The sequence below is a fragment of the Miniopterus schreibersii genome (assembly GCF_964146895.1).
Source record: "Miniopterus schreibersii genome assembly, chromosome: 21".
In the NCBI taxonomy this organism is placed as follows: Eukaryota; Metazoa; Chordata; class Mammalia; order Chiroptera; family Miniopteridae; genus Miniopterus; species Miniopterus schreibersii.
The window spans coordinates 840,376-852,652 of NC_138123.1; the positions used below are offsets into that span (position 1 = coordinate 840,376).

At 59.4% G+C, this 12,277-nt stretch overlaps 1 protein-coding gene across 1 annotated transcript in view; it reads left to right on the forward strand.

Moving 5' to 3' along the window:
• CACNA1S (calcium voltage-gated channel subunit alpha1 S) overlaps window positions 1-12,277 on the forward strand; it is a 30,674-nt gene that overhangs the window by 4,082 nt on the left and 14,315 nt on the right. Inside the window, exons 4-19 of the mRNA XM_081123920.1 lie at window positions 186-328; window positions 492-644; window positions 1,386-1,591; window positions 2,814-2,917; window positions 3,595-3,740; window positions 4,141-4,222; window positions 6,253-6,413; window positions 6,675-6,900; window positions 7,362-7,569; window positions 7,948-8,068; window positions 8,830-8,944; window positions 9,776-9,869; window positions 10,597-10,666; window positions 10,810-10,942; window positions 11,413-11,542; window positions 12,167-12,226. Coding sequence (XP_080980046.1) covers window positions 186-328; window positions 492-644; window positions 1,386-1,591; window positions 2,814-2,917; window positions 3,595-3,740; window positions 4,141-4,222; window positions 6,253-6,413; window positions 6,675-6,900; window positions 7,362-7,569; window positions 7,948-8,068; window positions 8,830-8,944; window positions 9,776-9,869; window positions 10,597-10,666; window positions 10,810-10,942; window positions 11,413-11,542; window positions 12,167-12,226 — 2,152 coding nt within the window. The remainder of the gene's footprint in view (window positions 1-185; window positions 329-491; window positions 645-1,385; window positions 1,592-2,813; window positions 2,918-3,594; window positions 3,741-4,140; window positions 4,223-6,252; window positions 6,414-6,674; window positions 6,901-7,361; window positions 7,570-7,947; window positions 8,069-8,829; window positions 8,945-9,775; window positions 9,870-10,596; window positions 10,667-10,809; window positions 10,943-11,412; window positions 11,543-12,166; window positions 12,227-12,277) is intronic.

Sequence of the window (12,277 nt, forward strand, 5' to 3'; positions counted from 1 at the left end):
GGTTCCCGCCGGTCCCCATGTGACTGAGTCAGTTAGCCGGGGGTGAAGCTTACCTGCTGTTCCTCCCCTCGGCCTTACCACGGGTCCGCTGAGCACAGAGGGGACACAGGGTCCCAGAGCCCTGGGCCGGTGCTCGCCTGACCGGGGCACCCGCTCCTCTCCCCTCCCCTCCCTTCCCCCTCCAGGGTCTTCACAGTGATCCTGGAGCAGGTGAATGTCATCCAGAGCAGCACCACCCCGCTGGGCAGCAAAGGGGCCGGCCTGGACGTCAAGGCGCTGAGGGCCTTCCGCGTGCTCAGACCCCTCCGGCTGGTGTCCGGGGTGCCCAGTGGGTGGCCGTGTCTCCGCCCCTCCTCCTCCCCCAGCCTGTTCCCCGGCCCGGATCTGGGTCCTCCCTCCACCTCAGTGTCCCAGAGGGTTCCCAGGGCATGGAGAGCGGGAGGTGGTCGGGGGGAGCTGACCCTCCTCTCTCCCCGCCTGTCCCGATGCAGGCCTGCAGGTCGTCCTCAACTCCATCTTCAAGGCCATGCTGCCGCTGTTCCACATCGCCCTGCTGGTCCTCTTCATGGTCACCATCTACGCCATCATCGGGCTGGAGCTCTTCAAGGGCAAGATGCACAAGACGTGCTACTTCATCGGCACCGGTGAGTCCCGCCCGGGCCGGGGCAGCGGGCGAGGTCCCAGGACAATTCACCGGGAGCCACGCAGCTGAGAAGCACCCACAGGCTGGGTCATTGCCTCCCACACCTGCTGACCCCAGGAAAGGCCTGTCCTGGACCAGGGACTGCAGGAAGGATGGCTCTGCCAGGGCCAGCGACCAAGGGCCTCAGCTCTGATGGGCGACCCTGATCTCTGGGCACGGAAGGAGACTAAGACATCCCGACATTAAGGGGGTCCAGTTGCCATCAAACCCGAAGGATTTTAGGAATGAGAGGGCACCCCTAGGGGCACAGAGGGGGCTGTAGGTTAAGAAGGGAACCCCCCTGGGAGAAGTCCCAGCCCCTGAAGCTGGAGGTCTTGACAGCACCTCTCACACCCTTGGGTGTCTCCTCTTCAGCTCCCAGGCAGAGCTCACAAGGTGGAGCCTGTGAGACCCACCCCTTCACCCCTGCTGGGCAGCTGCCCCCTTTCTAAGGCACAAAGGACACTCAGGTCACACCTGCAAGACAAGTGATCCTAGGAGCCCACCTCCAGGGAGGCCCTGGGGCCTACGCTAATAGTCATGGTTACGGTGGCCTGTAGGTGCCCCATCAGGGCCTGTAGGTGCCCCAGGCCGCCTCGGGCCTTTGCTTTCCCAGCCAAGAGCGTCTCAGACGCATTACCCGGTGATTCTAACAACTTTCCTCCCATCTCGCCCACCTGCGGCCCAACGCCCCTGCCTCCAGACATCGTGGCCACGGAAGAAAACGAGAAGCCGTCTCCCTGCGCCAGGACGGGCTCAGGCCGCCCCTGCACCATCAACGGCAGCGAGTGCCGGGGCGGCTGGCCGGGGCCCAACCACGGCATCACGCACTTTGACAACTTCGGCTTCTCCATGCTCACCGTGTACCAATGTATCACCATGGAGGGCTGGACCGACGTCCTGTACTGGGTGGGTGAGGCCTAGCCGCCCGAGCACCGCCCTTCAGCCGGGGTCGCGGGGTCACTTTTCCCTGAGAAACCTGGATGGGGCACAGCCCCCTCTTGTCCCCAGGTGTGTGTCCCAGCCTCCCTGGGGAGTCCCCCAACATGCGGCCCATCTGTGCAGGACTCCAGGGAAGGAGAGGGATGGAAGCCAGGAGCTCGGCATCTGGCTCTGGTCTCCCTCCCTCACTTGTCCCTAAGCCTGGCTGGTGATTCACTCCTCGTGGCCCGGAGTCTCCGATTTCTTAGGGGGTGATGGGCCCGTTGAGTCTTTCTTCTTGCCTCTGGGCAAGACGGCTTTCTCATATTATAAACGTCAGATATCAGTTTCCTCGTTTGTTACATAAAATTACTTCCCACGTCACGGCGGCTGTGATGGCCAGTGGGAGGACTGAGTTACGTCAGTGGGGGCACACGGCCAATGCTGCCGGAGGCTTCGTGCGGAGTCTGTCGTTTATTTGGTGTTATTAAGAGCTAGGTTGCATTTCCTAGTTAATCGCCCCATGGCGGGAGAGGCATTGTTCCCGGTTCACAGGTAGGGAAACTGAGGCTCGGAGTAACTTGCCCACAGTCTTGAGCTTGTGAGCAATAGGCCCGAGAACTCTGGTCCTTCTGGCTCCGCTGCTGAAAGTCCCAGCCGAGGCGAGGTGCTGCCTGCAGGGAAGCATTGTGGCTCCGTCAGGTGCTCTGCAACTACAGAGGATTAGCATATGAAGAGCTCCCGTGAGCTCCTGTCCCGGGAGCCAGCCTCCCATCATTCGAAAGGACTGTCCATGTGTAGTTTCGCCTCTGCTGCAGGAGTCTCCTCACTCCCATTAGGCAGGTGGGGCAGCGAAGCTCAGAGGTGCTGGGCGACTTGTCTCGGGCCACAGAGGTTGTTCACAAGGCAGCTGGCCAGGCTCAGGCCAAGGCTGCTTCTACTTTGCAAACTTTTGGCTGTGAAGAAACCAGCTGAGATGGCCTCCTGGAGACAGGCAGGTCAGGGAGGTGGCCGGTGGAGGGAGAGGTGGGTCAGGTAGACCGCCAGCAAGCCCCGCCCCAACCGTGGGAGGTCCCTTATCTCCAGGATCTAGGTTTTCATCAGAGAACAGATCCCCACCTTGTCCCCCAGGGTTGCTGAGGTGGACAACTCGGGGAGGGAACCCGAGCCCTCAGGTCGGAAGATGAGACTCACACCTTTGTCTTCCCAGGTCAACGATGCCATCGGGAACGAGTGGCCCTGGATCTACTTTGTCACTCTCATTCTGCTGGGGTCCTTCTTCATTCTCAACCTGGTGCTGGGAGTCCTGAGCGGGTGAGGTCCTGCGAAGGCAGCTGGGAAGGGAGGGAAGTGGGGGGCGGGAGGAAGAGGGGGGAGCAGGAACAGGACAGGGAGACTCGAATTAGCACCTCCGCTCATCCCTGGGTCCCCTTTAGCCAAGAGCGTGCTCCCTGGTTAGCAAGGAAGAGATAGAATATGTTGGGCACGAGCCCCTCCGTTTTTTAATGTTCCTCCCTTCCCTTCAAGCCTCCTCCCATCCTTGCTGCCCTCTGTCCCTCGGGTCCTTTCCTGTCACCTGGTTCTTACCAGGCCCGGGACACTTTCCCCCAGGCCTTAGGTCTGTGAGCAGAACTAACTCTCTAAGGTAGGGCGGAGCAGGATCTGTGCCTGATCAGTTAGGGCAATGGATAGTCAAGACGTTAACCCCCCATGTCCCAGGGAACCCCAAAGCGAGTAGGAGAAATGGAGGTGGGATGAGAAGACATGAGAAGAGATGAGAAGTGGTCCCAGGTGCTCCTGGAGGGGGGAGGGGAGGGGGTGTGGGGGCTGCCCCTCGGCCACCAGGAGGGCACCTGCACCCTAGGCGACACCCGGGCCAGGAGGAGGGGGCGAACCCAGCCGCAGACTGTGCTCTGTGTGTCCTTGAGAAGCTCAGTCCTTCCCGCCCCCCCTCCCCTCTCCTCCCTCCCGCCTCCCCTGCCCCACTGCAGGGAGTTCACCAAGGAGCGGGAGAAGGCCAAGTCCCGGGGCACCTTCCAGAAGCTCCGGGAGAAGCAGCAGCTGGACGAGGACCTGCGCGGCTACATGAGCTGGATCACGCAGGGCGAGGTCATGGACGTGGAGGACTTTCGAGAAGGTTCGGGGCCCAAGGCCATGGTTGGCAGGCCCTCCCCGAGCTGAGCACCACCTCACTGACCCCCACAAGCCTGGGGGGGCCCGGGAGCGGGGGAAGTGTTGCCACTTTGCAGATAAGGAAACCAAGGCCCTTAGAGGGCGTCGCTGGCCTAAAGCCTCACAGCTGAAGACGGTGGCATTGGGTGTGCCCCAGGCTCTCCCTGGGTACGAGGTACCATGCTGCCTGTCCATAACCCCCTTCCCTCTAGGGCTCCTGGGGCTCTGGTCTCAGGAAATCAGAGGGACCCAGGCCCACGCAGGGCCTGCTGTCCCAGGTGTGTCCAGTCCGTGGGCCCTTCTCCAGGTGTATCTAGTCCAGAGGGGCCCAGGAAGCTGGCCTACTGTGTCTCTCTTGTCCCCAGGAAAGCTGTCTTTGGACGAAGGAGGCTCCGACACTGAGAGCCTGTATGAGATCGAGGGTTTGAACAAAATTATCCAGTTTGTGTGAGTGTCCACCCATCTCCCGGGATCCTCCCAGCCCCGAGCTCCCTGCAACTGGCGCGTTAGAACCCAGTTACCTCCCTCTGGGGTGGCTCCAGAGCCATGTCCCCCAGTCCCTCAGGGTCGGAGGGCACCCAGCAGGTGGCCTGTTTATAGATCACTGCCCAGGGCACCAGCACATCTGGCTGCTTCTTCTGCCCAGAGCGGCGGCTGGGCAGTGAGTCCTGGAACCCCTGCAGGGCAGGGGCAGGTGTGCACCCCAAAGAGCAGCAGGTGAGCTTCGCTGGAAGGAGGCAGGCCCCCTGGCATTTGTCTCACAGGGAGGGCTTGTTTGTTTGGTTGGCTGCTTTCATTTACTAACTCAAACATCACTGAGATTTTTGAAAGATCAAACAATAGAGCAGCACATCAAAGAAAAGATGAAGGTCTCCCCTGCCCTGCGCGGAGGTAGCCATGGCAACAGATTAGCATCCCTCTGAAGCCTTTTCCATGTTTTCATCTCTCTCTCACACACACACAGCGGGTTTTCTGGGGTTTGTTTCACCTTTTTACCGGCGGGTTATTGACATAACTACTGTCACATCAGAGCCCAGAGCCCAGAGCCGTGCCCGACTCACAGGAGGTGCTGCCAGGTATTTGATGAACAAATGAGTGTCATTTATACCTTACCCAGTAACTTACATTTTTAACTTAAAGTTATCTATTGAGGGCAACTTCATACACATATCTCTTTTTTTGTTAAGACTTCATTTTTTTAAGTGCAGTTTTAGGTTTTATGGCCAAATTGAGCAGACAGTACAGAGATCTCGCATGTACCCCTTGTTTCCCCCCCCACTCCACATGCTCAGCGTCCCCATTATCAGCATGTGTTACGACTCACCATGATGCTACATGTGTTACAACTGATGAACCTGCATTGACAAGTCATCGTCACCCAGAGTCCACAGTTGACATTAGGGCTCACCCTTGATGTTGTACATTCTATATGGGTTTGGACAAATGAATAGTGACTTGTATATACCATTATAGTACCACACAGAGTATTTTCACCACCTTAAAAATCCCCTGTGCTCTGCTTAGTCATCCCTCCCAACCCCCAACTGCTAGGAACCACTGATCTTTTTACTATCTCCACAGTTTTGCCTTTTCCAGAAAGTCACATAGTTTTCAGACTAGCTTCTTTCGTTTAGTGATGTGCATTCGAAGTTCCTCCTGGTTTTTTCATGGTTTGACAGCTCACATACCTTCTTTTGTGGTAAAATATTCCACAGCATGGATACTTAGTAATACTTTGAAATAACCCACAGTGCGGATACTTAGTAACATTTAAAAGTATCTCATGGTGGGGATACTTAGTAAGACTTAAGAATAACCCACAGTGCGGATACTTAGTAACATTTAAAAGTATCTCATGGTGGGGATACTTAGTAACACTTAGAAGTATCTCGTGGTGAGGGTATTTAGATACATAGATTCCATCAAGCTTTCCAGTTTGGGACCGTATACAAACAGTGCCCCAGGGTGCAGGTTGGCAGAAGCATAAACATTTATTTCTGCTGGCAGATTCCCTGAAAAGGACTTGCTGGGCCAAAGGGTGTATAGATTTTAAACCTTGGTAAATGCTGCCAAATTGCTCTCCAAGAAGCCAGCACAGACGGTCCAAGTGCCCTATCCCCAACCCTTCCCAACACCAGATACCATTCATTTATAAAGAATTGCTTTTATAATGGGCATAGCAGAGCATGCCAGTGTTGGCCTCGCTAAAATTGAGACAAACGGAGCCCCGCTCTGTGCCAGGCACTGTGTGTTATCTCTGGTTCTCTCTGAGGTTGGCGTTATTGTTATACGCCTTTGAGAGAGGGAGGCTTAACTAGGAACAGCTGAGGCTGCAGACAAGCCGGGCTCCACAGCTCAAGTGCTGGAGGCAGAGGGGTGGTCAGGCCCAGTGCGGCCGGGTCTACCTGGAAATAATGCAGGAAGGTGGGGCTCAGGCAAAGCGCTTCCTTGCCTTCATCCTGCTCCGTCTCCCCCAGCCGACACTGGAGGCAGTGGAACCGCATCTTCCGCTGGAAGTGCCACGACGTGGTCAAGTCCAGAGTCTTCTACTGGCTGGTGATCCTGATCGTGGCCCTCAACACCTTGTCCATTGCCTCTGAGCACCACAACCAGCCGCTGTGGTTGACTCACCTGCAAGGTGAGAGGGGCCAGGAGGAAGCCAGATGTCGCTGACGGCCAAAGCCGGCCGGTGGCACCTTGGGTTTTACAGAAGTCGGTAGATATTGGCGTTGTTTTCTATCCATCCTTCCATCCATGCACCCACCCATTTCGAGGGTAGGACACGGATGATGACTTGGAAACGTGGGAGGGAGTCCTCGTGGGGGGCTGCGCCAGGCAAAGCTGAGAGGCGGGGAAGGGAAGGGAAGGAGAGACGCTGAGCTCGAGCTGTGACCCCCAGACGTTGCCAACCGGGTGCTGCTGTCCCTCTTCACCGTCGAGATGCTGATTAAGATGTACGGGCTGGGCCTGCGCCAGTACTTCATGTCCATCTTCAACCGCTTCGACTGCTTCGTGGTGTGCAGCGGCATCCTGGAGATCCTGCTGGTGGAGTCGGGCGCCATGAGCCCCCTGGGCATCTCGGTGCTGCGCTGCATCCGCCTCCTGAGGCTCTTCAAGATCACCAAGTGAGCGGGGCTGGGCGCACGCCCCTCGCGCGGCCCCAGGCCTCGGTCCCGCAAGTTCCCATGAAACCACCCCCATCTCTGCCAGAGGAGTTACGTCCCTCTTTGGACCTCATTCCTCCCCTCTTTCCTCTTACCGTGGTTTTAGGGCAGGAACAGAGGGAGGAAAGAGAAAAAGGCGAGTCTGGAAGAGGGAGGAAGGGAAGGAAGAGGAGAGGAGGGAAAGGGGCCGGGCATGAAGAACAGACTGAGAGGGAGCCGTGGAGGGTGGTGTGGGGACGGGAGACTCCATGGATTTCCGAGGTCGACGGAGCGCCCGCCTGAGCTGGGCACCATGCTAGGAATCCAGGGGCCTCCCCCTCCAGGCAGCCCTTCCCCGGGGTTCCCCGGGTTCCCCCGGCCCACCCAGGCCCCCGAGCGCCTGTGAGAGGGGGCTGCCGGCTCCACCTCAGCGCCTCCTGCAGGTACTGGACGTCGCTGAGCAACCTGGTGGCGTCCCTGCTCAACTCCATCCGCTCCATCGCCTCGCTGCTGCTGCTGCTGTTCCTCTTCATTGTCATCTTTGCCCTGCTGGGCATGCAGCTCTTCGGGGGCCGGTACGACTTCGAGGACACCGAGGTGCGGCGCAGCAACTTCGACAACTTCCCGCAGGCCCTCATCAGTGTCTTCCAGGTGGGCTGCCCGCTTCCTCAGCGTCAGGGTGGGCGTCCCCTCCTCCAGGGAGCCTTCTTGGATCTGCAGGTTTGAGTCTGAGGTCCCACCTGCCGGCTCCCTCAGCCCCTGGGCTCCTCTCTGGTGTGACAGTTGCTTATCTGTCTCCTCCACGCTCCCGAGCTGGGATCTGTGCCCAGCTCGTCCGGTGCGCCTGTCACTGGTACCCGGCAGAGTGCCAGCCCACAGTAAGATGGTGGTTTATGAATGAACGGTGTGGGATGGGCTGGCTGGAGGCACGGCTCAGCCGGCGAGCCCTGGAAGCCACCCAGGGAGCACGGCAGTCCCCAAGGAAGACTTTCCGTCCCTTGGCGCCCCGTCATCCCGCCCTGTCCCCAGGTCCTGACGGGCGAGGACTGGAACTCGGTGATGTACAACGGCATCCTGGCCTACGGCGGGCCCTCCTACCCCGGCATGCTCGTGTGCATATACTTCATCATTCTCTTCGTCTGCGGCAACTGTATCCCCTCCGGAGCTTGGGCGGGTGGGGGTGCGGGGGGCCGGGAGGAGCTTAGGGCGGGGCTGGGAGACGGGCTTCAAACGGGGCTAAGGGTGCCCCCTGGTGGCCGGAGGGCAGCAACAAGCAAGGGCAGGTGTAGCTATGGGGTGGTTCCTTCCATCCGCCAGGTGACAAGTTACAGGTGAGGGACTTCACCCCAGGAGGCTGGCGAGCCTGGAGCAGGTGGGAGGAAGGACAGGGCTTGGTGGAGGAGCTGTGAAGACACTGGGACAGCCTGGCTGAGAGGCGGGAGGCAGGTGGGGTGGGTCCAGGGCACTGGGCAGTGTGAGCTTGGGCCAGGCAAGGATGGGAGGGAGAGGTGGGAGGGGCAGAGAGGGACACAGTCCCCAGGAATTTGATATTATGAGTAGGGGGAGGGAGGGAACCCCTGTCCCTTGAGCTCAGGTGTGCCAGGCACGATTCTCCCCTGAAGGGCCTCCGGGCTCCCCACACAGCCCAGTGTGGGGGCTGAGCTCAGTCCTGGGCGGGAAATGGATGGTGCTCAGGGTCACCATGGATTCAGGCCCCCGTCATGGGCACCCTCTGCATGCAGCTCCCCAAGGATACTGGTCCCTGTCCCTAAGCCCTCCCATGGGATAATTCTAGCAAGAGGGTCTCCAAGGGCCCCACCAGGAAGCAGGGTTAAGTCTGGTCAACATGCAGACAGGGCCAACTCCACCCTTCCACCCACAACCCCGGGCTCCTTAGCTGGCCGCCCCCAGATATTCTGCTCAATGTCTTCCTGGCCATTGCCGTGGACAACCTGGCTGAGGCAGAGAGCCTGACTTCCGCCCAGAAGGCCAAGGCCGAGGAGAGAAAGCGCAGGAAGATGTCTAAGTGAGTGGGTGCTCGGTGGTGGTGGCGTCCCAGCTCCCCAGCTCCAGGCAGGTGGCTCCCCGGAGCCCGATACTCAGGGGCCACACCACTGGGACAGCTGCCCGGAGGGCAGGCTTCTGTGCCAGCACGTCCAGGGGGAGCTGCAGTCCCGTGTGGTGTCCCTGGGGACAGGATGAGAGACAGGCCTTGGAAGGTGAGCCAGGCAGGCTGGGCCAGGTGCCCTGGGGAGGCTTCTAGGGATTCTCCCAGCAGCCATTGCGAGTGGTGGATGTCACTTCCCTCTGCTGAACCTCGGGCTGCTCACCTGTGAAGTGGGTTGAAGTTCTCACTGTGAATGAATCACCCGGGGACCTTGTCCAAATGCAGCTTCCGATTCAGGAAGCCCGGGTGGGCTCGAGGCATTTCCAACACACTCCGGGGCGGTGCCAAAGCTGCTGGTTGGAGAACCAACCACCCTGAGTCATTCTAGACAAAGGCCTGCTTCCTCCAGTGCCCATTTCTGGTGGAGGCGAGACGGGGAGGGAAACAGGGAGAGGCCAGCAGGGGAGGCCAGACGTCTTCTAAGACTCCAAAGACTCGAGCCCCGTCGTGGACCAAACCGTGAGCCGCACTGGAGCCCACGCTGGGAATCATGCCTTCATCTCAGAGAACTCACCCAGGCCCACAGCCCGTCCCAGAGCCCGTCCCATCTGGCGGGGATGCTGCTCTATCCCCACAGAGCCCCCCTAAGCCCTTGGTTTGGGGTCCCCGGAGGCATCTCCAGGCCGAGCAGCTCCTTGAGAACTTCCTAGCTCGGCCTCCACTTTGGGCATCATTGGTTTTCCAACCCAGGGGGCTCCCAGACAGGCCCGAGGAGGAGAAGGCAGTGGTGGCCAAGAAGCTGGACCAGAAGCCCAAAGGCGAGGGGATTCCCACCACCGCCAAGGTGAGCCCAGCACCGGGAGTTTCCAGAGGCGGGTGGTGGTGGGGGCCAGGGGAGCCAGACTCTAAAAATCTACTAGTTCACCCTGAGCCTGGGGGTGCTGGTGGGCAGGGTGCTGCGGTGGGGTGGGAGGTACAGAGGCTCTCAGCCACATGAGGGCACCTCCCTCCACTCCAACGGGGGCAGTTAGTGGCTATAGCTCCGGCAGGAGAACCTTTGTCTTGAGAAGTACAGGTGCCCAATCTGGCAACCAGACTTCCTCAGAGTCCCAGCTTCCCACCCCAGCCAAGGCGGCCCCTCCCCACTAGGCCCCTGCTTCACCGAGAGGCCCAGACTGGCTTCCCACCACTCTACCCCCACCTGGCTGGGGGCCGAGGGAAGCCGAGCTCCAAGGGTCAGGGGACAAGCCCCAGAAGGGCAAGGGCGTCCGGGGGGGGGGGGGCTCAGTTCTGTCCTGGAGATGTAAGCAGGGGTGGGGTGGGGTGGGGCGCAGCACACAGGCCTGGACGGGCCCAAGTCCTGGCTTCACCCCACAGAAGCTGGGGCAGTTTGTCTGACTGGCTTGGCTTCTCATCTGTAAAGTAGGGATGTCATAGTGTCCCCTGACCCCAGGCTGTAGGGAAGATTAGTGAGCAGAAGCCTACACCGGGCCCTCCCTCCAGCGGACGTCCCGTAAGTGGAAACTACGGGTCTCGTTCTCACTGTCACTGTCCTGTCTTTCTTCCGACAGCTAAAAATCGACGAATTCGAGTCCAACGTCAATGAGGTGAAGGACCCCTACCCCTCCGCTGACTTCCCAGGTGAGAATCCTCCCCAGGGACAGCCTCTCGCGGGTCCCCTGCCTTGTGTCCCCTGTGGGGACTCCCTGCACCCCCGAGCTTGTGAGCACTGGAGGCAGAAGATGCAGGGGCACCTCCCTGGGCCTCTCTCTCCACCCCCGCAGGCGACGATGAAGAAGATGAGCCCGAGATCCCCGCGAGCCCCCGCCCGCGGCCGCTGGCCGAGCTGCAGCTGAAGGAGAAGGCGGTGCCCATCCCCGAAGCCAGCTCTTTCTTCATCTTCAGCCCCACCAATAAGTGCGTGGCCCCGCGGCTGCTGCGGGCGGCCACCCACGGGGGCTTGGAGGGCCACTTCCCTGCTCTAAAAGACCCCCTTCTCCTGATTCTCTGAGCCCGCAGTTGCACCATGAGACACTCATTCCTTTAGCTTAAGATCTGGTGCCCTGCCTAGCCTGCTAACCTCTGGGGGAGGTACTGGCACCTGAGAGGCACCGGGCCTGCTGGCTCCTTTCTGGTGGGGAAACCGTGGGCAGTGGTGGAGCATTAGGGAGGGGAGGGTGGTGGGAGGGGCTTGGCCGGGAGATGGGACTGAGGCTGCAGGGACAGAGTGACAGCCGGGCCTGTGTCCAGCCAGAGGGCCATCCAGATGCAGGCTAGTCTCCGCTGACCGGGAGGGAGTGATCCACTGTCCCCTGCGGGACAGAGGTGGCTGGTGAGGCCCAAGTGTCCAGCAACTCACAGCTCTCCTGACCCTCCCGTCCGCACAGGATTCGCGTCCTATGTCATCGCATCGTCAACGCCACCTGGTTCACCAACTTCATCCTGCTGTTCATCATGCTCAGCAGCGCCGCGCTGGCCGCCGAGGACCCCATCCGGGCCGAGTCCATGAGGAATCAGGTGATGGCGGCAGGCTCAGCGCCCCTCTCCGCTCCAGACCTCGGCCACCGCACGCCTCCCTCTGGCGCTGACTTCAGCTGCATCCTCTATGTGGCTGGCAGAGTTTCTTAGAGTTTAAGTCCCTGGAGGGCCAAGATGCCCAGTCCCCTCCTTCTGAACAGTGTTGTCGCCGCATGAGGCACAGACAGGCTTTTATTGCTTGGGCTTGATGATGGTGATGGTGATGATGGCGGTGACGGTGATGGTGGTGATGGTGTTGGTGATGGTGCTGATGGTGCTGATGGTGCTGATGGTGGTGATTATGATGGTGATGGTGGTGATGGTGATGATGGTGGTGATGGTGATGGTGATGATGGTGATGGTGATGATGGTGATGGTAATGATGGTGATGGTGATGATGGCGGTGACGGTGATGATGGTGGTGATGGTGATGATGGTGGTGATTATGATGGTGATGGTGGTGATGGTGATGATAGTGGTGATGGTGATGGTGTTGGTGGTGATGGTGGTGATGGTGGTGATGGTGATGATGTTGGTGATGGTGGTGGTCATGGTGATGGCGGTTATAATGTAATCGTTGCTTTGCCCTTCCTCTCATTGACTTCTTCCCTGCCCTGTCCCCAGATCCTCGGGTATTTTGACATTGCATTCACCTCTGTCTTCACTGTGGAGATTGTCCTCAAGGTGGGTGAAGGCATGGGACCACTTCAGCTTGGCTGTGGGGCATCTCTGAGA